This window comes from Chelonia mydas, chromosome 1, assembly GCF_015237465.2.
Source record: "Chelonia mydas isolate rCheMyd1 chromosome 1, rCheMyd1.pri.v2, whole genome shotgun sequence".
Lineage (NCBI taxonomy): Eukaryota > Metazoa > Chordata > Testudines > Cheloniidae > Chelonia > Chelonia mydas.
The window spans coordinates 203215978-203239229 of record NC_057849.1 but is presented as its reverse complement, the minus strand read 5'-3'; the positions used below and the strand labels follow the sequence as shown (position 1 = coordinate 203239229).

Sequence of the window (23252 nt, the reverse complement as noted above, 5' to 3'; positions counted from 1 at the left end):
CCAGGGCCACGTGACAGGACAAGGCCCTTCCCGCGAAGTGGCCACGGGAGAGGTCACGTGGGTGGCGCCGCATAGCGCCGGCCCAGTCACGCCGCAGCGAGGTGAGGGGTCACGTCGGCGGGGTGGGGCGGAGCGCAGCGCAGCGCGGCGGACGGGCGGCCCGAGGCCCATGTGGAGGGGGAGCTGCAGGGCGAACCGCCAGCGCCGAGGAGGAGGAGGCCGGAGCCGCATCGTCGGGCCCCGCACGCACTGAGCGCGGATCCCGGCCCCGCCAGGCCGCACCATGAAGGGGTGAGTGCGGCCCCGAGCTCCAGCCCGGCCCTGAGCGCGGGGGGCCTGGCGCGGCCCGGCCTCGCTGTGACCGGGGCCTCCCCGTGCCCCGGCTCCGTGCCGCCGCCGAGCTCCCGCCCGGCATCCCCGGCTGGCGGCGGCTGGCCCTGCCTCGGCCCTGGCCAGCGGGGGAGCCCCAGGCGCCGCGGGATCAGTGGGGGAAGCCGCCGGGTCCTACCCGGCCCCGGAGTCTGCGCGGGCTGCCGGGACTGGTGGCGTGATCCTCCCGGGGCGGGGGCCAGCCCTGCTCCTGGGCCGCCTCCGCCACTCCCCAGCGAAGCTGCGCGAACACCGAGACGTTAACCGCTCTCCAGCCGCCCCGCGCGCCTTGTCCGCCCCTCGCCGTGCCCCGCCGCTTCCCGGCCAAGTCCCGCCTGGGGCCCTCCATTCAGCCGGGCAGCCCCCGGCCCGTCCCCCGGCTGTCTGTGCCCGGCCCCTGGGGCGTGCTGCTGGGCCGGGCTCTTGGATTGTTGGTTGTCTTGTGGATACCTTGTGTGTGGAACGGGCTAGAGAAAACTCAGCTATTGAGTTGCAGTCGGTGCTCAGTGTTAAAGTAATACCCATTAAGGGTCTGTCTGGTAAACACTGATGTTTATCTACAAGAAACTCACAGCACGTTGTCCTTCAAAAGTACCCCACCTGCACGACAAAAGCGGCTCTCCTAGTCCTTGTCTCACCTTATCTGCTGCACTACAGAAATACTGGGTGGAAAAGCTGGTTCGTTCCATTCCGCTGTTGGGAAATGCAGATTATCATTTTATGCAGAGGTCTTTCCTGTGAAGTCATTTTGCCAAATTGATATAAAAACAAATTAGTTCTAGCATACAATCTCCTTAGCCTCCCTTCACGATAATAATAGTGAAGATATAACCATTGTCATCAAATTGGTTGCTGAAAGTCACTCAGCAAAGTTCTGGATTGAACAGTATTGGAAATAATGTTTTATCTTAAAATGCTGCCTGCCCCAGGCCAGGTAGAATTTTGTGTGACTGCTTTATAGGGAGGATTGAAAGGATGGTGTAATTTCCATGAGTATTTGCTTTGCTGTAGCCTTTAAATTCTGTTGACATCTCTTTGAGGTTGCAGGACATGGATGGATGAGAAAGAGCTATGTTTTGTAGCTAACAATGATTTCTGCAGTGTAATCTGTTTGGGGTCTCCCTCCCTTTCTGGTTGTCTTGTGAAAATGTAGCATAGGGATTTCAAATGTGGTAAATGACACACTGATTCCACTGCTAAACAGAGGTGACATGGTCTAGTGCTTTGAACACAGGACTGGAAGTCATGAGACCAAGGTTCTGTTCCCAGCTTTGATGACCTGTTTATGTCTCGTGTCTCAATTTCTCTTTCTATGAAATAAGGGTGTTCCTAAGCTGTCTACCAGAGGTGGTGTTGCAAATAATTACTGTTTGGAAATTGTTTTATAAGTGTCCGATATTACTATTCCAGTTTGGCAGCTTAAGGCAGGGTGAATGATAGCTGAAGTTCTTAGGTTTTTAAACCCCTTTCTATTTGTTATTAACTTGTTAGCAGTTGGGATGAGGTCACAAACCAAGGCTGCTTGATTATAAAAACTTGGTTATCTCTCATTTTCATGACTAGTTTCAAACACCTTAAATGGTTTTCGGGGACTGAGTCAGTGAAGCTGAGAGATAAAAAACAGGCTCCAAAACTTAGACATCAGGTAACAATGTGGAATGGTTCCATAGAATTGCATACGAATAAAAGATTGCCCAACACGAGTGATGGATTCCTTTCTCTTTTCCCACTCCCTTGGAGCTAGTCAGAGTTACCTTATTTGGTGTAGGGAAGGGCAATAGAATTGATCAGCAAAGGTGAGCCAGCAGTTGGCATAGTTATTAAGTTAGGTCCGCTCCTTTGTTACTGGAGCTAGAATTTTGTCTTTTTCTTCTCTTTGTAACCCATCTTGCAGATTTCTACAGCTTGGCTCTCCTCTGACTCCATGTTGATTGTGAATCAGACAGAGGAGCTGTTTGGGTCTGGATATGCTACTTGTATGTCTATGCATGTCAGGGCAGACCAGACTGGGGTCTCTTGGCAGGATATAGTTATATATTCCTCTAGTGCAGCTCTGTCGTGTTCTGTGTACTCTTGGCTTTCAGTGGCTTCTGAGTTTGGGGCTCCCATACAAGTACAACACCCCACTACCACCCCCTCATAGCAATTTAATACTGAATTTTATGTCCCCAATCCTGCTCCATTCAGGTCAGTTCTGGAAAAAGCCATTCATAGTCTTCTAATGTTCTTCAGATCTAAGGAGGCAGTGGCACAGTGTATGTGGTTTATGGCTCTTCTCTCCAATCTCTCTGAATTTAAAAGAACATGCAGCAGTGAAGCTGCGTGTGCAGTTGCTTCACGTTCTATGTTGAATCTACCATATCATTTAGTGTGGCCATAGAATCTGCATAGGCCCAGAACCCTCTCTGCTGAGAGCAAGGAGAAATCAATGAGAAGTTAAGGGGCCTCTGCTGGCAGCTGCTGTGGCTGCTTGGATTCCAGCAAGTGAGCCGAACTTAAGCTTCTGAACAAGTCTTCCACTGCTGGTGCTCGCAGAAGTTCCCATCGTTCTCTTCGAAGGAGACCTATGCTACTGGAGGGAGCCTCTTCCCATTTTAAAACTCCTGTCCATTGGACCTTCCAATGCTGGAAGTTCTAGCAGAAAGATCCCTGTTACTGACAGATATTGCATAAGATGGAGAAGAGCTGTGGTTTCTTTCAAGGAGGATGTGAAATCATCTAGCTGTGGAAAAACAGTTTTCTCTGATTTCTTCTGTTTTACAAGAGGTTAAACATTAGTCTTTTGGAAGGGTAATTATCAGGATCTCATTTGTTTTTCTGAAGATCATGATCGCATTTGCTTTTCTCTCATCTTCTACACCTTCCCCATTTTTTCATGACTTAAGCCATGTCTACACTACAAAATTACATCAACCTAACTTAACATCAACATACAGCTATTGCAGTTATTAAATCACTTGTGTGTGTGCGCACACTTGACTCCTTGTGTCAGCGTGCACATTCTCTCCGTTAGTGCTTGTATCGATTGTACTGTCATGGTGGGGTGGCTTGTGAAAGCCAGTAACAGTCGATGTAAGCAATGAATCTCTGCACTAACACTGCGTCAACCTAATTACGTCGACCGTGACGCTATGCTGCTTTGGGAGGCGGTGTTACAAAATCAGCGTAGAGAGGCACTTACGTCAGCAGGAGCCAAATTTAAGTGAAGACACTTCCACAGCTAGGTCAAGGCAAGACAGCTTATGTCAAATTAATCCTGTAGTGTATACCAGGCCTAACTCACTAAGTTTATCCAATGTAAAGGTTATCTGCAAAACTTTTTCATGTTTGTTCACTTTACAGCTTGTGAAATTGATGGTCCATGGAGATCCACTTTTGCTTCTCTTATTTTTGCCATAAACCCAGTTTTCATATTTTTTTTAATTAAAAATATTGGCTCTGATTAGTTGGGGGGGGACTTTAGTGAGAGGAACTTGAACTCCGCCCCCTGTTGACCTCACTGTTTGCATGCAAAGCAGTTGCGAATAGCATCCCTGTCTCTATATCACACTCTGTTACACTGTTTTGTTAAAGTTTTTACATTGCTGCCTCCAAGCAAGGACTGTAGAAAGGGAGGTTCTCACTGACTTGCAAGAGCTCAAGTTACAACTTGCTGATTAACATTTCTGTGGGATTTGTAATGTGTCAGAAAATAAAGTTATACCACCTGCTGAGGCAGGAGGGATTTAGCCAAAAGGCAGACTTCAAAGAGGAATGAAAAACAGAAGAGCAGTTTCTCAGAAGCTCTATCTGTGGCCTTAAGGACTCTTCTCTACAGGTTGATTCAGATGTCATGGTATTATCCAGGGCGGTGTTTCTCAATAACCGGTTCATGGACCAGCGCTGGTCCTTAAAATCTCCTTGACACAGTTCAGGAAGGCAGAAAACTGGTCCCTGGAATCAAAAAGGTTGAGAAACACTGGTCCAGGGGACCCAACTGAAATCAGGACCCTACTATGCTAGATACTACACATATGCATAGTAATCAACGGTCTTTTCCACCCCCTACTCCCCCAAAAAGCTTTGCAACTTGGAAGCCTTGCAGATGAGCTCTTCCAGAGGCAGCTGGCTCTATATGGACTTATAGAGGTGACACTACAGTTGGAAACATTGAATATAGGCCAGAGAAGTGGTGGTAATATGCATGAAACCCCTGAAGAGCACATGATGAATAGCTATGGCTAGGCTTAGACCTCAGGTGAGTAGGTACTGAGGAAACCTGTAAAGCCCTAATGCCTGAGGATATCAAACTATAGATCAAGTTTGTGAAGCCTTGTGCTCACGTTGGACTCTTTGCTGTGCCTGAACAGGTAGACTGCCACAATAATACAGGAATGTCCTTGTTCTTCAGTTGGCTAGGAAAGTGAGTCCTGAACTGAGGACCTAGATCTGGCAATCCTATGCTTTCATCTACCGTGGGTAGAATGTGACCATCACACAACAGCTACATTTGATACAGCACACTGCAGGCTGCAACAGAAGCAACATGAGAAACACACATTTACTTAGCCCTGGCAAGCCAGGGGACAAATTTAAGCCCAATATGGGGAGGTGGGTAGGGAGGCAGCAGGAGCAATGGGATGGATGGGCGGCTGGGGCTGGCACCTGCTGCCAAGCAGCCAGGGCCCCACAGTTGGAGGAGGCAGCATGGCCGGAGCCCGAACCCCCACCGTCCCCGGAAAGGTGGGGAAACTCACACTAGCTGCCTGCTCCAGCATTTTTGGCTCCAGAGGAGGGCACGGCCCAACTCCTGTTGGCAGCCCTGCGGGAGGGGCTGCTGCTTTGCACCCCCCAATTACCCCACAGTTGGCTGCATTTGAAAATGCTGCGGGGAAGCAGGGTAGGTGTGCAACCCACAGGTCTTTAAGGGCTAGTTGAAAACAAACTGACATGCCCCTGAACCCTGAGTAACCTGTGTGCCTAGCAAGAAAGCTAATCTGTTTAAGAAAACTAGAGGCTCTTCTGGCTTTGGAGGAGATTCTAAGCAAAGCTATGCTTTGCAGATCATTAATAGCTCTGTTTCAGTTTTAATTTATGGGAGTGCATTATCCTGTCTTGACTTCTGTTTTAACTTGCAAGCCAAAACAGAAGCAATAAAGTTAGCTTGCTGCATACTGGGCAGCAAACCCTCTCCTAAGTCCTCAATTTGTTGTTTTAAATTTTTTTCTCCCCCAGCTTACTTTGACTGTTCCTTGATACCTCCAGTAAAATTTTTGAGTTGGAGATTCTGTTCTGCTAAATTTAGAACACCAGCTGCTTTAGATAAATCTGAGCTCTGCTATCAGTTACACAGAGATCTGTTTCAGTCAGGTACATCCCTTTAGGAAGGGACTTGCATTACTTAGGCTATGTCTACACTACCGTGGTAAGTTGACCTAGGCTACACAACTCCAGCTACGTAAATAACATAGCTGAAGTCCACGTTCTTTAGATCGAGTTACCATGGGGTCTGCACTGCGGGGGGTCGACGGGAGACACTCTCCTGCCGACTTACCTTACTCTTCTCGTTGGGGGTAGAGTACAGGGGTTGACTGGGGAGCGATCTGCTGTCGATTTGGCGGATCTTCACTAGACCCACTAAATCGACCGCCGGTGGATCGATCTCAGAGCATCGATCCTGGCTGTAATGTAGACATAGCTTTATGGTTGAATGGGGCTGAGATTCTTGTAACATTTAAAAAAAAACTTGAAATTTCCCTTTCTCCTCTTTATAGTGGGTTCTGACTGGTTTTGAAAGCTCTGAATATTGATTGTCACTGAAGCTTCTCATCATGATCCATGTTTCTGGGAAATAATTTGAATTCCTTTTGAACTGTAAACTGGTACAGCATTGCTTCCTTTGAGTACACCATCAAGGGGACACATTCTGCCCTGGTGTAAGCAGATGCTGCTGCCAGTGAAGTGAGTGGGACTTGTCAGTTCCACCAGGGTCAAATAGGTTATTTACCTACCAACTTCAAATCTGTAGTTTGCACAGTAACACCAACTCTGCGCTCCCCTATGTATGGTTTTCAACCCATACCACAATGAGTTCTAATTAGATCTCAGGGGGAAGCAGGCTTGTGTTTGGCAAGCACTGGAAAGATTGTAGAGCAGTGATTGTGAGAGTGGACGTGTTAATGCCAGTGTTCTGGGCAGGCTTCCAGTTTCAGTAGCAATAAGCACCTCACTAAATTCCCACTTCCATTTCAATTTGATGTAGAATCGTTCTTTGTTTCCTTTCTTAAATTTGTGTAGTGTTTCTGTGCATTGTCGGCAGCTGCATTATACCCCAGAAGTCATGGGTGCCCTTCAGTAGTGAAGTGATTCCTTTACATAATGTTTGTGGGATGAAAAGTGCCATATAATATGGAAAGACCAAAGTTTCTCTGGAGTTCCGCTTGCTACTAGACTTCTAATCGTAAGACAAGGTTCCTCAGACATCCTTGTAACTTAACTCTGGACGTTGAGCTTGACTTTTTGAAAACATGAAGTAGACTTTTTTGGACATTAAAGTAAATTAAACAAAAGCTTTTGCAGTTTGAGATTTTTTTTTAAAATCACTTAGTGAAGTGTTGATGAAGAAGAATGGTGTAGTATTTTTGTCCAATGGACTCAAATTCTACCAGACTTGAAGTTGCATGTATGCTGTGACACACTTGCCCTAAACTCTATAGTGAGGCCCCTTGAATTTCATCACATTGTACACACACACATACTACACACTGGAAATTCTTTGTCAGTGTCATTTAAATGGTCAGTGGAGATTGTATTATCTAACTTAGTAAAAAACAGTACAATCCTGACCCTTTGCTTTAATTTGGTATTAAATTCTATTTTATGTTGACAAGTTTAACGGGCTGCAGAATTTTGTATTAAAAACACAACTTTTGGGAGTTGTGGTAGAAATTTGGGAGTGGGGTGTCAGAGCAAGAAATTTTGGCATCTGGGTGGAGGACAAATGGGACTCCTCTGTCACCTATACAGTTGTCAGTAGTTTGAGATTATGGGATGAGGACGTTAGATGGATGTTTCTGCTAAAATTATTAGTGAAATAATGTTGTCGGTTTCAGTGTTAACGCTCCATTAAGATAGGGACATTTCATATCATTGATTGTTTCAGGCTGTCTGAAGACTCGAGTATCTATGACTGCATCTGTTACACTAGAGCAGTGGTCTCCAACCTTTTTACGCACAAGATGACTTTTTGAATTTAAGTGCAACCCATGATCTACCCCACCCCTTTTCTGAGGCCCCGCCCACTCCATCCCCCCCTCCCTCCATTGCTCACTCTCCCCCACCCTCACTCACTTTCACAGGGCAGGGGGTTGGGGTTCGGGAGGGGGTGCAGGCTGTGGGCTGGGGCAGAGGGGTTCGGAGTGTGGGAGCGGGCTCTGGGCTGAGCCTGGTGAAGGAGGGGGTTGAGGGGTGCAAGCTCTGGGAGGGAGTTTGAGTGCAGGAGTGGGCTCCGGGGTGGGGCAGAGTGTTGGGTGTAGAAGGGAGTGCAGGTTGCTGGCTCTGGGAGGGGGCTTGGGATGTGGGTTCCTGCCGGGTGACACGTCAGGCGGCTCCTGGTTGGTGGCACAGCAGGGCTAAGGCAAGCGGCCAGCATGCTCCTGTGGCCCCGGGAGGGTGGGGGGGGGGGGCTTGTGATTCCACGCACTGCTCATGCCTGCAGGCACCGCCCCTGCAGCTCCCATTGGCCACATTTTCCTGTTCCTGGCCAATGGGAGCTGCAGGGGCAGTGCTTGTAGGAGGAGCAGCATGCAGAGACACCTGCCCCACCCTGCCAGGGGCTGCAGGAGGGTGCTGGCCGCTTCTGGGAGCAGCATAGGGCAGGCAGGGAGCCTTTTAGGGGCTGGAGATCACAATCAATTGTCAGAGGCTCCAGGATTGACCAGTCAATCGTGATCTACCGGTTGGTAACCACTGCACTAGAGACTGGTCTGCACCTAAAACTTAGGTCAACCTAGCTATATTGTTCAGGGCTGTGAAAAATTTCTTGCCTTGTGCTATGTAGTTAGGTTGTCCTAACCCCCACCGTAGACATAATTAGTTTGACAGAAGAATTAGTCCTGTTGACCTATTTACTGCCTCTCAAAGGGGTGGATTTACTACAGCCATGGAAAAATCCCTTCCATTGCAGTAGTATGTGTCTATGCTAGAGTGGCTTAGCTACAGTGCTACAGCGGTCGCACTTGTAGTGCGGGAGGACCCTGAATTTGTCTTTAAAGTTTTCTTCACCACCATAAGGGATAGAAATTCTACAACAAATTACATGCAGAGTGGAATGCAGAGAGATGGCCTCCTCAGGATATACTAAATAGGAAAAGTAAACAGTTTTCATTAATACCTTGGGCATAGAATAGTTTTTAGCAAATAACAAAAGAATACACGTTCATTACTAACCTTTTTTTCAAACGCTATACTTGTGTTGTCACTGATGCAAATGAAGAGAAAAGCATGGCCAAATATATATGCTTTGTCCGAGATACGTTTGGCCTGGGGCAACTTTACAAGTCCTTAGATTTGAAGACGGAAAACTGTCTGTCTGTACAGAGTGATTCTTGCAGATAGTGAGCTTCAGCATGTATGCGCTGAATGGTCCCTGTTTTCCATGTACTTATGCTGTCCTATCTCTCCCTAGACAAAATGAATCTATTTTTCTTTGTCCACAGTTCTTCAGAGCTAATGCAGTTCATGTGATTCTCAGATCTTTAAGGCCTGTTGTGGACATTAGATATTGTCCACGCAGGTGCTCCGAAGAGCAGCGTTGGGCCAGGTTGAGCTTTGAAGTCCTGTGCAAACTGGAGGAGCATTTGGAGAGGGAGGCCTGTGTGGTGAGGAATGGAGGGCCAAGCTCTCCTTCAGTTCATGAAGATTTTGGGGGTCTAATTTATGTGATGACAATCATGTAGTGATATATACTGAAAATAACACTGAAAATATGCTTTCAACAAAAGATTCCTCTGTGGCATTGTATCTGGTCCTCTCTCTTCTCGTTGGCACTGACTTTTCTAGATGAAATCCAGTTACACCTGCTATCAAGAACTAGATTTGATGCATTTTAAAGGACCATTTGCAAGCGTGTGGATTTTAGAAGAACCATGTAGACTGGGTCTAGAGCGCTGAGAGAATGTTTAGATGAGACCCTACACCAATGGCATGTTAGATATTTTTTGCAGCAGTGAAAAGAGGGGCTTGCAACATCACTGCTTGCCCCAGGGTAAGTCACGTTGGTTCAAGCCTTGCTTTACATTGGTGCAATTACGCTGAGGAAAAGGGGAGTGTTTGCACTGATGCAGTAGTGCCAAAATCCTTAATGTAGACTTGCTCAGAGTAGCCTAAGGCAAAAGAGATAGCGGTGACACAGAGGGAATGGCAAAAACTGTGAGGGTGACAAGAAAAATGGGTACTTTGTGGAATAGCTCAACAGGGCCACTTGGTTCCCTGCCATTTCTACTTTTAATACACTCAGATGTATTAAAATAAACTATAAAGTAGAAGTAGGGTGATATTAGCTGTGTACATGGCATTGGTGAGGTCATTACTGGAATACTGCATGCAGTGCCGGTGTCATACTCTAAAAGGGAAATAGAAAAACTGGAGAGGGTTCAGCAACAAGCTACAAGAATGATTAATGGTCTGGAAAACACACCTTATAATGAGACTAACCAAGGTTAACTTATTTAGTTTACCAAAGGAAAGGTTAAGAGGGGGCTGGATCTGTCTATAATTATCTACAGAAGGAGAAGATACCTTCTGTATCTTCTGTCTGATACGGGGGGAGGGATAGCTCAGTGGTTTGAGCATCAGCCTGCTAAACCCAGGGTTGTGAGTTCAATCGTTGAGGGGGCCATTTAGGGATCTGGGCAAAAATTGGGGATTGGTCCTGCTTTGAGCAGGGGGTTGGACTAGATGACCTCCTGAGGTCCCTTCCAACCCTGATATTCTGTGATTCTATACCTGAAAGCTCTTTAATCTAGCAGGCAAAGATATGACAAGATCTAGTGGCTGAAAGTTGAAGTCAGCAAAGTTCAAATTGGAAATAAGATGCAATATTTTTTAACAGTGAGAGTAATTAACCATTGGAACGTATTGCCAAGGGATGCAGTAAATTCTGTATCCCTTGAGTCTTTAAATCAAGACTGCATGGCTTTTTAAAAGGTAAGATATGCTCTAGTAGCTTAGCCACAAGTTTTTGGGCTCAATGCAGGAATCACTAGGAGAAAACTATGGCTTTTGTTATGCAGGAAATCAAACTCAGAAGGATCATTATCGTCATCTAAGCCTTAGAATCTATGAATGAAATAGCCTTGCAGACCTTGTGAATGCTACAGTAGCTGTACAGAAATAATGCACACTCTATAAAGTGTGTGTTTGGACTGTGTACACTTCTTAAAGTACATTTTGGGGGTTCTATACTGTGACCCTAAGATCTGTAGTAGCTCTTGCAGGCTATAACACTATGCTTAGAAAACAAAAACCTAACTTCCTTCATTGCTGGTTGTAGTTGACTTGATAGTTAATTTAAGATGGATATTGTACCTAAAGTGATTAAATATAGTTGAACTTGTCAGTAGCTAATCAAGAGACTAAAAAATTGTTTGCTTAAAGAAGTTGATCTCTTAATAAAACAGAGCTAAACTGTATCCCGCATGTTTGGGGCAGTACTTGAAGACAGCAGGGTGCCTAGTTCAGCAGAGGTCATACTTGTTTTACAGTGTTCTGCATATGTCATCTATACTTTTTTTTTTTTTTCCTTCCAAAGACACTAACCCATGTGAACAGCTCTAGCTGTTAGGAAAGAAAGTGCAGGAAATCAAAATAATTCTAGAGAAGTGTACTTACCTCGAACCTTGCCAGCCATATGTCTTTGTAAAATGGTCTTCCTGAAAACAGAATTGTTATAGAGTGTAAAACAAAACAAAATGCTAATGGTGTCTCTTGGGCAGAAGAAAATTCTAGTTGTCTATACGTTAGTCAATAAAATTGAGGCCGCAGATTAATCTGGAATCATCCATGCTTGCTCCTCAGTCATAACACACAATGAGCTGGCAGCTGCCTATGCATATAGAGTTGTCCACTTGGAACAAGGTTGTTTTTTTTTTTTTCATTATGCTAGTCCTTGCTAAAGCTGTTGAAGCATTCTTTTAAGTCCCCCTCCATAGCTTGGAGAGAAATTGGCAGGGATGGTGTATACAGTTGATATCCCCACTCATTGCTGTCCTGGATGCATCATGTTCCTACCAGGAGTCTATATTCTGGATTTATGAAAGGGCATGTTATTTTTCCTCAGTATTGTTCATCATAATGGTATTTCAAAAGTTGTAGATTACAGTCCCAGTTCTGCTCCTGTCATATTTAACAGGAACAGTGACTTTGATGACTGTAATCTGTGACCTTTTCCCCCCAAGCAGTAGTTCACCAGCATATTAAAACAGATCTAGCTCAAGTGCTCGTGGCAATATTTTGTGCAGCCTCCAGGACTCTCTGGGAAGGAAGTTTAGGGAGGACCTGCCTTTCATAGGTAATTTGACTTCTCTTAGGTTTACCCCCTGATTTTGTTGAAAATCAGCACAAATTCAGGACTATCTTGTTAGTAGTTGGACTTGGCTAAGGAGCTTATTCTGTACATTGAACAGATGGAGAGAGGCAAGCATTAGGCTGGCACAGAGGCAATCTTAGTGAATCTGTGGTAAAAATTTAAGGGGAAGGTTTGGAAACCAGTGCTACTTGGCTCACAGGGTGATTCTGACATTTTCTTGTCATGTTCTCCTTTTGCTTTCTTTCTCCAATGCTGGCACAACCACACACAGACACAGTATTTTGTGGAAAGCCAGCCTTGTGTAACCATTTCAAGACCTTTAGCATCTTCTGAATTTATGGTACTGATTGGGACTTTTTCTTGGTATTAAAGCAGCTGCCCGCAAAAGAGGGAGTAGGAGCTGTGTGTGCGTGTTGACCCCACACCAATGATTCAGGTAGCTATTCAATTGGTTGTTCAGCTAACTAGCCCTCTATGTATAAATAAAATACCTGGTTTTAAATATTTGATATACTTATAAATTGTGGGTTTGTAGACGTGTTAAGCATGTTTTGATTTGTTCCAGTAGCCGGATCGAGCTGGGAGATGTGACGCCACACAACATTAAGCAGCTGAAGAGGTTAAATCAGGTCATTTTTCCTGTCAGCTACAACGACAAGTTCTACAAGGATGTGCTGGAGGTTGGCGAACTAGCTAAATTAGGTACAGTTTTTGTCCATAGTTTGGGGGTGGGTGGAAGTATTACCCTCCTCTGTTCTTGGTATTTGTGACACTAGCTCCTCCTGTTCTGTTAAGCAGTGAAAATATGCTTAGCTCTGTATGAGGCACAGTCCCTACCCTAAAGAACTTGCAGTCTAAATAGGGTCTTTCTTTATTGGGAGTGGGTGTTCTGTTCATTACCAGGGGAAGCACAGGAAGATGTATGTGGAATCTTACCCCTTTTTCCCACTTGGTTCATTGGCTGGACTTCTGATTAATCAAATCCTTTGACATGAGCACCACAGGGCAAACATCACCCAGAAAATGTCAGCCAAGATTTAACATTTATCTGACTGTTTCTTGGAGCAGTGTGGAACAATTTAATTGGATATATCTCCATATGACTTATTTGACTAAAAGTTTTATTGTATTTTCGGGAAGAATATAATTATACATGTTCCCCAGAAAAAGGGAAAAAGTGGTTATGGGGGAAGAGAAGAGAAGTGAAGGAAGACAAATGAAGGCTAGGATATTTATAAGACTTGAGATTTCTAAATGACCAAAACTTGACTGTTTCCCTCCCTGGCAGCATATTTCAATGATATTGCAGTGGGTGCAGTGTGCTGCAGAGTGGATCACTCTCAGAACCAGAAGAGACTTTACATCATGACACTTGGATGCCTGGCACCCTACCGAAGGCTAGGAATAGGTAAGGCTACCTGCATTTTGATCTGCATCTTCAAAAAAAAAAAAAAAAAAGTAAGTGCTGGGCAGCCTTCTGAATGCTTTTCTAAAGCTTTCAGTTCCTTTGATACAGCAGAACTTAATGCTTTATTAGAAGATGATTCCTGTCTTAGGAAGGGAGCTGTGGGAAAGAAGAACTTGTTTTATAGTGAACTCTGCTTTCCCTGTCCTGTGGAAGTGAGTCTGCTTTCTAACTCAAGATTTCAAAAGGTTCTTTGTATATGAAGCCTAAGACCTCCCTGTGATGTAGGTATTCTATTTTACAGATAAAAAATACTGAAGCAAAGAGAGGTGAAATGATATGCCTTAGGGTCTCTCAGCCAGTCAGTGGCACACGTAGAAATATAACCCAGGTCTCCTGCTCTTCCTACTGGACAATGTTCCATCCAGTCACCATGTATCTTAGTTTTCCATCACAATAAGTTAACTCTCCTTGTTTGAGGAGAGCTGCTATTTTCTATCTACATCATAGTGTATAGTTTCGGGGGGGGTTCAGCTTTTTCTCCCAGATCTGTGGGCTTCTCACATTAATCCAGGCCTTTTATTTCCATTAAAATGTTTCACTGGGACAAAAAGCCAAAAACGGAGCTTTATTCATTTAAATTATTTGTTACCTGCTTGTCAGATAATGTTGTTAATACTGCCAGTGCTATTACTTAAATTTAATCGCATTCTTTGCTCACTTTGAGGCCCTGGAAGTTTTCTTTTGAAGAAGGTTCTCTAATCAAATCATTGGTACCACGTAGAGTTGCTTATGAGCATTGCTAGGCTGTAAGCTTTTTCTGTTAACTTTAAAAGCATTAAGGCATTCTCTTAAAAGAAATTATAAAGAATTAGACTTTGTGAACAGTCAAAGGAGGGAAGATAGGCTTATTGACCTTAAATTTAATTTGCTTAAACTCTCTGCATCTGTTCACCTATGGAGAAAATACATCACAAGGTGTTGGGAGGCTTAATTCATAAATATGTAAGATGATTTGAAATATTTCATGAAAGGTGTTACAGAAGAGCAAACTATTATGTTCAATAATCTTTTCTGTTCTAAATATGTTTCCTGGTATTCTGACGTGAGGTTTCTCCTATTTTTAATATCTTCTTTTGCAGGGAGTCCTCCTTGTGATTGATATTTTTAAGCCTCCCTGAGGCCTTTGGATTTAGGCAACTTCATTTTAAGTTACTGTTTAAAATACCCAGTGTATAGATTTTAATGTTCATAGCAGCCTCAAATAACACTTAAAACATGAACTGCAGTATAGTATGCTAATTTCAGAGTACAATAGCAATGCTCTCAGCACTTGCTCTAGGAATATGTCATATGAACTCACTAAGAGCAGTATATCCCTGCTTAGGGAATTAAGCAGTTACAGAACTGACTGCAAACTTTAAACTGATTTGGTTGCACATTTGTGGGGTGATTAAGTCTCTCTCTATTCCTTGGCAGGAACTAAAATGTTGAATCACGTCTTAAACATCTGTGAGAAAGATGGCACTTTTGACAACATCTATTTGTAAGTAAATGACATTCTTGCTTTCCTGGGCTTGGGAGAGGCTCCATAGGGGAGTGAGGAGGGTACAATATTTCAGTTTCAGTTGCTGTGGGATGATGGATTAAATCTGGTCCCATCTTACAAATACTGCTCAGCCATTCAGCACTCAAGTTCTAGATTTGTTCCAGGCACCGCCCAGTAGCAGATGCTTCCCTAGTTTTGGAAGGTTTCCTTCAAAAGTAGTGCTGAATTTTAAAGTAGGGATGTCGATTAATCACAGTTAACTCATGCAATTAACTCAAAAAAATTAATGGCAGTTAAAAGAATTAGTCACTATTAATTGCAGTGTTAAACAATAGAATACCAATTTAAATGTATTAAACGTTTTTGGATGTTTTTCTACATTTTCAAATATATCGATTTCAATTACAACACAGATTACAAAGTGTACACTGCTCACTTTATATTATTTTTGAGTACAGATATTTTCACTGTAAAAATGATAAACAAAAGAAACAGTATTTTTCAATTCACTGCATACAAGTACTGTAGTACAATCTCTATCATGAAAGTGCAACTTACAAATGTAGTTGTTTTGTTTTTGAGTGCAGTTATATAAACAAAAAAATGTAAAACTTTAGAGCCTACAAGTCCACTCAGTCCTACTTCTTGTTCAGCCAATTGTTCAGACAAACAAGTTTGTTTACAGTTATGGGAGATAATGCTGCCCACTTCTTAATGACAGTGTCACCTGAAAATGAGAACAGGCATTTGCATGGCACTGCTGTAGCTGGCATCACAAGATATTTATGTGCCAGATGTGCTAAAGATTCATATATCCCTTGATACTTCAACCGCCATTCCAGAGGACATGCTTCCATGCTGATGACGCTTGTTTAAAAAAAAAAAAAAAAAAAGCGTTAATTAAATTTGTGACTGAACTCCTGGGAGGAGAATTGTATGTCTCCTGTTTCACCTGCATTCTGCCATGTATTTCATGTTATAGCAGTCTCGGATGATGACCCAGTACATGTTGTTCATTTTAAGAACACTTTCACTGCAAATCTGACAAAATGCAAAGAAGATACTAATGTGAAATTTCCAAAGATAGCTACAACACTTGACCCAAGATTTAAGAATCTGAAGTGCTTTCCAAAATCTGAGAGGGACGAGGTGTGGAGCATGCTTTCAGAAGTCTTAAAAGAGCAACACGCTGATGTGGAAATTACAGAACCCAAACCACCAAAAAAGAAAATAACCTTCTGCTGGTGGCCTCTGACTCAGATGATGAAAATGAACATGGGTTGGTCTGCACTGCTTTGGATCGTTACTGAGCAGAACCCATCATCAGCATGGACACACGTCCTCTGGAATGGTGGTTGAAGTATCAAGGGACATAATAATCATTTTTGAATGCGGGTTTTTTTGTACATAATTCTACATTTGTGAGTTCAACTTTCATGATAAAGAGATTGCACTACAGTACTTGTATTAGGTGAATAGAAAAATACTATTTGTTTTTTTACAGTGCAAAGATATGTAATCAAAATAAATATAAAGTGAGCACTGTACACTTTGTATTCGAAATGTAGAAAATATCCAAAAGATTTAAATAAATGATATTCTGTTATTCTTTAACAGTGTGATTAATCATGCAATTAATTCCGATTAATTTTTTTAATCGCTTGACAGCCCTATTTTAAAGCACTGTAACTACATGCTAATGGCCAAACAGCAAGATCAATTAAACAATGGGCAGCATTTAAAAATAAACAAACATTTACCACACTGATATCTCCTCTGCTTAGAGTAGGGAATACCACAAATCCTATATTAAACTAAACTGTCATAGGTGGTAAGTGTCTATAATGATACCCAGTCCACACATGTACATTAAAACACCAGATCACTAGAAAATGTGCTTTCGATCCTACTTCAGAGTAGTTGACTGAATCTTGAGCCTCCACCAGGATTGCTGAGGACCCTAGTATGTGGAATGTTTAACAAGCTAGTATCTCCTGATGGATTGGTCAGTCCCCACACCCAGCACTGCATTAGCAGGAAGCTGAAGCAAAGACCCTAATGGGAGAATTCTCAAAAGTTTACTGTGCTGCCTCTGGCTAGTAGTGACTGATAGGAAAAGCCTTGCAGTGGAGCTTGTTTGCAAACTAACTAAAATGCTTCCTGCTCTCTCCCCTCAGAGGTTGTGGCCTACCAGGCCCATTGTTAAACATTTGTTAATGAATACTAGTTTTCCTTCTGTCTCCAAGTTAAGAAGCTACAGTAATGTGCACGTTGGAAGACTAATTGATCTGAAATATCTGCTGCTGTTGCCAAAAAAAAGGGGGAGTGGCGCACCCTACATAATCTTTCTCTCCACCTACCAAAGTACTGTTCTAGGATGGGAGATGAATAGCTGGCAAAGATGGGCACACCAAATACCTGTTACGGGTGGCCATATTCTTGGTTTTGCTGGCACTTGGGCCAACATCTTCAAATTTAGGCCCCTAAGTTTAGGCAACTAATGTTCAAAAACATGGCCTTATGTCGTAAGTGTGAAATGCCCTCTTAGATGTTGACCATTGCCGGAGATGAGACTGGACTCTGTTTTTGTTCCATTGGTTCCACATCATGTCATTTAGCACCTTGATATGTGAAAGCAGTGATTCCCAAACTTTTTACTAAGGCAACCCACCAAATGCATTTTGTCTTTCTTTGCGAGCCACTATTACACAGATGCACCCTTCATCCTGACACAGCAACCCTAATCCCAGCCCAGTTGCAGAAGGGAGGCCCTGGGGTGAGGGCGGGGAAGTGCTGGAGAACAAACTCACTCCAGTGCGGTGCTCCTGTCCCACTGAGCTTTGCTCCAGGCATTGTGACCTGATGCATGGGTTCACAGATCCTGGAGCTGGGAGTTGGTCTAGCCCCTCAGGATTGGAGCCACTGCTGCGAGGTGAGTTCAGGTCTGGCTCACTGTCCAAACCTCCAGACCTCCCCTCTGCCCCAGGATGAGAGAAGTGTGTGTTTGAATAGGCCAGGGCCCTGTGATGGGTTAATCTGGCCCTGAATGTGGCAATGCATCTGGAACCTTGCTACCATCCCATTAGTGGGTCTAGGACCCACCATTTGGGAAATGCTGTACTAAAGCATCTAGATCACAAGCATCTGGAGTGTCTGTTCAACTCTGAAAATATTTATTTAACAGATACTATTGAGCCAGTGGGAGTCGAAACATAAATCTTTTTTTTTTATAAGACCCATGACAGAAATTAAGTCCTCTAGCAGTTTAGAATAGAAAATTAAAGGCTGTTTAGGGGAATTATCCGCCACCTCCCCAAGAGTTTCTGTTCTCCCAAGCTTTGTAAAACTCTAAAGAAGAGGGAGAAATGTTTCCCAAACCCCACAGAATCTGTCTATGGTACAAAAACTGTTGTATAGGAGGGAAGGTGCTGTAATACAAAGCCCCAACCACATCTAAACAGTTTGGTCTTGCCTGTGTGGGTTGGGTCAGGGCATGTGTTAATACCATCAGAGCCCTCTTATGTTGTGGTAGAATTCATGACATGATTGTCATTGATAAGCCTGATTTTACTGTAGTGTTTAGAGTGTGTTACTGAAGGAACTTACAGAATCAAACTGCAGTAGTGTCTCCAGTGAAACTAGGTTGTATTGTTATATTTCACAAAATATCTGCCAAGGTGGAAACTACTGAGCTGATAATGTTAATACTTAACACTTCATATTATCAAAGCACTTTATATGCTAGCTAGTTGATCCCCACAACAGCTCTCTCGAGAGGGGTTAGGTTTATTTTACAGATGGGGAAATAGAGGCAGAGAGGTGAGGCGGTTAGCTAAAAGTCACAAAGGAAATCTGTGTTAGCACAGGATTAGATGTCAGAAGTTCCTAATTCTCAATTCTGTGCTCTATTAGACCACGGCACCTAACTCTAGAGCATTACCCCCCCTCACCTCAATCATAGGGCTAGTCTACACTGGCAATGCTGAAGCGCTGCGGCAGCGCTTTAATGTGCCTGTGTGGTCGCAACACAGAGCTGGGAGAGAGCTCTCTCAGCGCTCTAAGAAAACCACCTCCACGAGGGGCGCGGCGACCAGCACTGAAACTTGCTGTGCTCAGGGGGGTGTTTTTTCACACTCCTGAGCGAGAAAGTTGCAGTGCTGTAAATTGCCAGTGTAGACAAGCCCTTACTCTCTATCCCTGGGTATACAATTCCTGGGTGTGTAGGCTACATTTTATACTACAGAAAATGCTGATGTCTTTTTCTCTATCCTCCTGTGTGCCCTAGGCATGTCCAGATCAGCAACGAGTCAGCTATCGACTTCTACAGAAAGTTTGGCTTTGAGATCATTGAGACGAAGAAAAACTATTACAAGAGGATAGAGCCAGCAGATGCTCATGTCCTCCAGAAAAACCTCAAAACCCCTTGTCTTGGCCAGAACGCAGATGTGCAAAAGACCGACAACTGAACAAAACCCCAATGAACACTTTCTTGCACTTGCTTGTCGCCAAATAAGGAAAGAGAGGCCTGTTGATTTTTTTTTTCTCCCCCCTTCCCTTCATCTTTTTTTTTTTTCTTGCCCTCTCTCCAACAAAATGTAATGCTTTTCCCAAGGATTGTCCAATCATGTTTGGGTTTTTTTAGCTCTTTCTGTTCAACAGGATAGGAAGAGGTGTACAGATCTCCCTAGTTTGAGGTGTGGAGGGCTTGGGTAGGCTTTCCTGAAGTCAGTTTCCTTCAGAGTGATTTATCTCATGCTTTCACACCGAAAGGTAGGGCCTAAAAAAGTCTATGTGTTGAAAGAAAAAGCAATATCTTGTCCTTTTTGAGTTCTATAATACCAGTTTGTTTTTTACAGCCCCTGAAATATGCGTGAACTTTGTTTTAGCAATTCTCTTTTCCCTCTTCTTCCCCAGGCCCCCCAAAATGTTTAATCTTTCCAAATATTTTTGTTTGACTTTTTCTCCATCTCTTGCTGAGAAGAGCAGGCTGGTTTACCAGCACATTTATTGTGCCTGTGCTGAAAGTTATCACCCCAGCTGGTGCTACATTCCTTGATTGACCCAAAAAAGGATTCAGAGTGAGTTTTAGTTTCTTCCTTTTCAGCTACCATCACCATTCATCCTACCCAATTCCAACCAGACTCTTGCCAGGGTAAGAGCTAAATCTGATGTCAGCAAGAAGAGCCTTGCAAAAACATGTATCCTGAGGTGAGGTGCTTGTTTTAAGAGCAAGTGAAATTCTCCAGGTCTCAGCTGTCCATAAGGGGCAGTTCATTTTATCCAGACTACTGGAATGGGAGAAGGGACTGTAAGCATCATGTCCAGTTCAATTCTAAGGCAAGTGCCTGTGTCCAAGTGTTAGTTTGGTGCTAGGACTGTCAAACCTGTGGTAACAAAGAAACCTGGGATTGGAGCAAAGGTGGAGGAACCAGGCAGTGAGACTGAGAAGGGAAACCAGAGTCCTGACCCTAATCAAATAGCTTTGCAGGGGATCTCTGAAATGGCCTGGGCTCTGCTTGGCTTGCTGAGTTTATATGATCTGTGGGTATGAAGGGATTAAGAACTGCTCTTTGAACTCCTCTGAAGACTTTTCTCCCACCTGCCAGTGTTGCAGTTTTCCTCTTGTGAAAGGGTGTTTCATGAAGAACCAGAGAAAGCAGCTCAGACTGGGACATCTTTTGGGATTTGGAAAATAGGCTGGTTGACTGGCTTCTTCCTAGTACTGTAACATAAAAACTACAGTAAACTTTTTACTGAGCTCTGCTTTGCATCCTTTCATGCTTCATTTGCGTGAATTTCAGTGCTACCTTGTACACGCTGTTGTCAGCAGTTACATACCAACTTGACCTAAGAGACTCCTCCAAGCATCTGGGAAATGCACTGAATTGAAACTGACCCTCCTGCCCCGTCACCTAGATTGAGATTAAACTGCATTCCTTTGCCATAAGTGTTTTTTTAAAAATGCAGCTGCCTGTTGAGCCCATCTGCTTCAAAAGCCTCCAACCCATGGTGCACATAACAGTATACATCTCGTGAGCAGGTGCTGTTGCTCTGAGGCTGACTTGGGAACCAAGGATTTTGATGTTGGGGGGTGTGAGACTAAGGCAGCAAAAAATGTCTCTCACCTCATATTATGCAATCTAGATCCCTGGTATCAAAAACAGGCAACCCCAAAACTATCACTATTCACCATGAGAGCTTTTTGAATACATTGATGAGCCTGAACTGAGTAACTGCTCATTGACTTCAGTTTCTGGGTTTATGCTAATTGAGTCTTGGTGGTAGAACTCCCCGTTGGCTTTGTAAAAGCCTAGCTAGAGTGGCCAGGGGAACTGTGTTCATATCACCCTGTGGTGGACTCTAGCTAGAAAAGTGCTGACAGTGTTTCCTTGGCCACAGATTACCTAGTTTTGTAAAAGTTTTATAGCATAGTTAGACCCTGCCTACACTGATTATGGAGGCAGTTTCAGCACCTTTCTAGCAAGATTAGTGTTGAAGCACAATTAGTTCCTCAGATGCCAACATGGTTTTCTTGAACAGTTGTAGACAGGACTAAAAGGTGTTAATAGGGGGAGAGAATATGCATTGGAGGATGTTCATGCAGCACAGCTATAGTTCAGACCATAGCTGTTTTTTGTGCCAAGCCAAGTGCTCTTGATTCTTCTAGAATTAAGTGGTAAGTGTTTGGGTTGGGGAGGTAAGTATAGGGGTGAGCTTTTTAGGATTTGCTGTTGTTGTAGGCTTCCATAAATCAGTGGTTTGTAGGCAGTTTTCCTGCAGGTTTCAAAAGCATAAACGAGTCTGGTGTCTGGACTTGCTTGGTTTGTCTCTGTCTTTTTGCTTTGGGCTGCCATCATTCTATGAATGTATCCCTCAAAAATATTCTTAGAACTCCCATTCCACAGCAAACCGATCTCACTAACTTCTAACTAAATATTTTATAGGAAGTGGAAGGGAGAGAAACTAGAAATCAAGGCTCCTTTTCTCAGACTATTAGTCTTGGAAAATGGTTTTTTGTACTCTTAAGCACACACATCAAAAGGTTTCATCTAAAACCTCTTCAAAAGCTGCACCCCATACATGGGAAGAAGGACAATAGTTCTGGCTACCAAACGGTTGTGTTAATATTAGTGTACCCAGACTGTTGGGTGTGGGAGGAGAACTTACCTCAGTGCTGTCAGTAGGAGACACTGGAATAGTGTTGAGTATTAGTTTGTCTGCAGTAAATTTCTATTACTTCAAATGTTACTGCAGCAGGACCTCCCATTAGCTTGAAAATAACAGCATATGCACAACGATTTAAAAAGTTAGGAGTGTCTATGAAATAATCACCAGCACTTCTGTTCTGGATGAAGAGCTTGCAGGCAACATTTAGGCTGTGTACATGCAAGTTGCTTTTAAATCTCTCTACAGTAGGTTATGTCGTACGTCAGCTGAACCATGAAGATACTGTCCTCCACAAAGAGACATTCGCTACCAGAAACCATAATATAGGGGCCTGGGAAAAGAAGCACCCAGAAGGATGTCCCTCATCTGGGGGGATGGAATATTTTTTTTGTATACACAAATGGGCTGAGTTTACATGGTGCAGTTAATAGTTAAGCCTGCCAATGCTGTTACAGCTAAAACAAATAAGTGATATTGTGTTAATTCTTGATGGTGCCCTGTGATGTCTAGTAAATTTGAACCAAAAACCCCCACTGTTACATTCTCCTCCCCTGTGCTGTGATCCAGGTTCAGCAGCTATGCACAGAGTCTGTTTTGTAATGTTTGTGCTGACTTGGATGTTTTTTTTGGAATCTGCAACTGCCTCGTACTGAATATGGCTAAGATTGCCCCTGTCTCTTGATTAGGACTTTGTCTGAATGTGCCGGTGCACTGTGCAGCTTACAGATGCATCCTCAATGTTATGACTTTTAAATTACTGGGGTAATCAAATTCTTTACAAATAAGATGGTCCATTTTTAATCTAGATCATTGCCCTTGTACATCAGGAGCATGTTTTGTTTTTCTCAAACTCTTGAAAGTAAAACTTTTAAAAATACTGTTCAGAATAAACGTGCACTATTGGAGTTGTCATCCATGATTTGTCTTGTGCATTTCTTGCAACTTAGCCTTGTTTTCCATCAATCCTTGGTCTCTCTGAAATCAGGTGTGGGGTTTTACTCAGGTTCTTCACAGGCCATGCAGCTTTCCTCTCCTGATGATCTTCAGTAAGTTGAGCAGCATGAACTGTGGTATGGATCTGGCAGTGTGGTGATTGCTGTGTGTAAGTGACTATCAGGGAAGTGACTTTTCCAAAATCAAGGGCCACTCACTGAAATCCCCTGCCTTATGTGGGACCAGAGCAATTGTGGACACTT

The 23252-nt window shown here is 43.5% G+C and overlaps 1 protein-coding gene across 2 annotated transcripts; it reads left to right on the top strand.

Moving 5' to 3' along the window:
* Positions 1 to 17: 17 nt before the first annotated feature.
* Positions 18 to 22970, top strand: NAA50 (N-alpha-acetyltransferase 50, NatE catalytic subunit). 2 transcript variants are annotated; one of them, XM_037910060.2, is made up of 5 exons: positions 18 to 291; positions 12501 to 12637; positions 13224 to 13343; positions 14820 to 14886; positions 19175 to 22970. In XM_037910060.2, exons 1-5 carry the CDS (start codon positions 284 to 286, stop codon positions 19353 to 19355), a joined length of 513 nt encoding a protein of 170 aa, XP_037765988.1. In that variant the 5' UTR covers positions 18 to 283; the 3' UTR covers positions 19356 to 22970. The 2 variants fall into 2 exon arrangements, with proteins under 2 accessions (XP_037765988.1, XP_037765997.1); XM_037910069.2 differs by having other exon boundaries at positions 30 to 291; positions 12504 to 12637.
* The last annotated feature ends 282 nt before the right edge of the window (positions 22971 to 23252 follow it).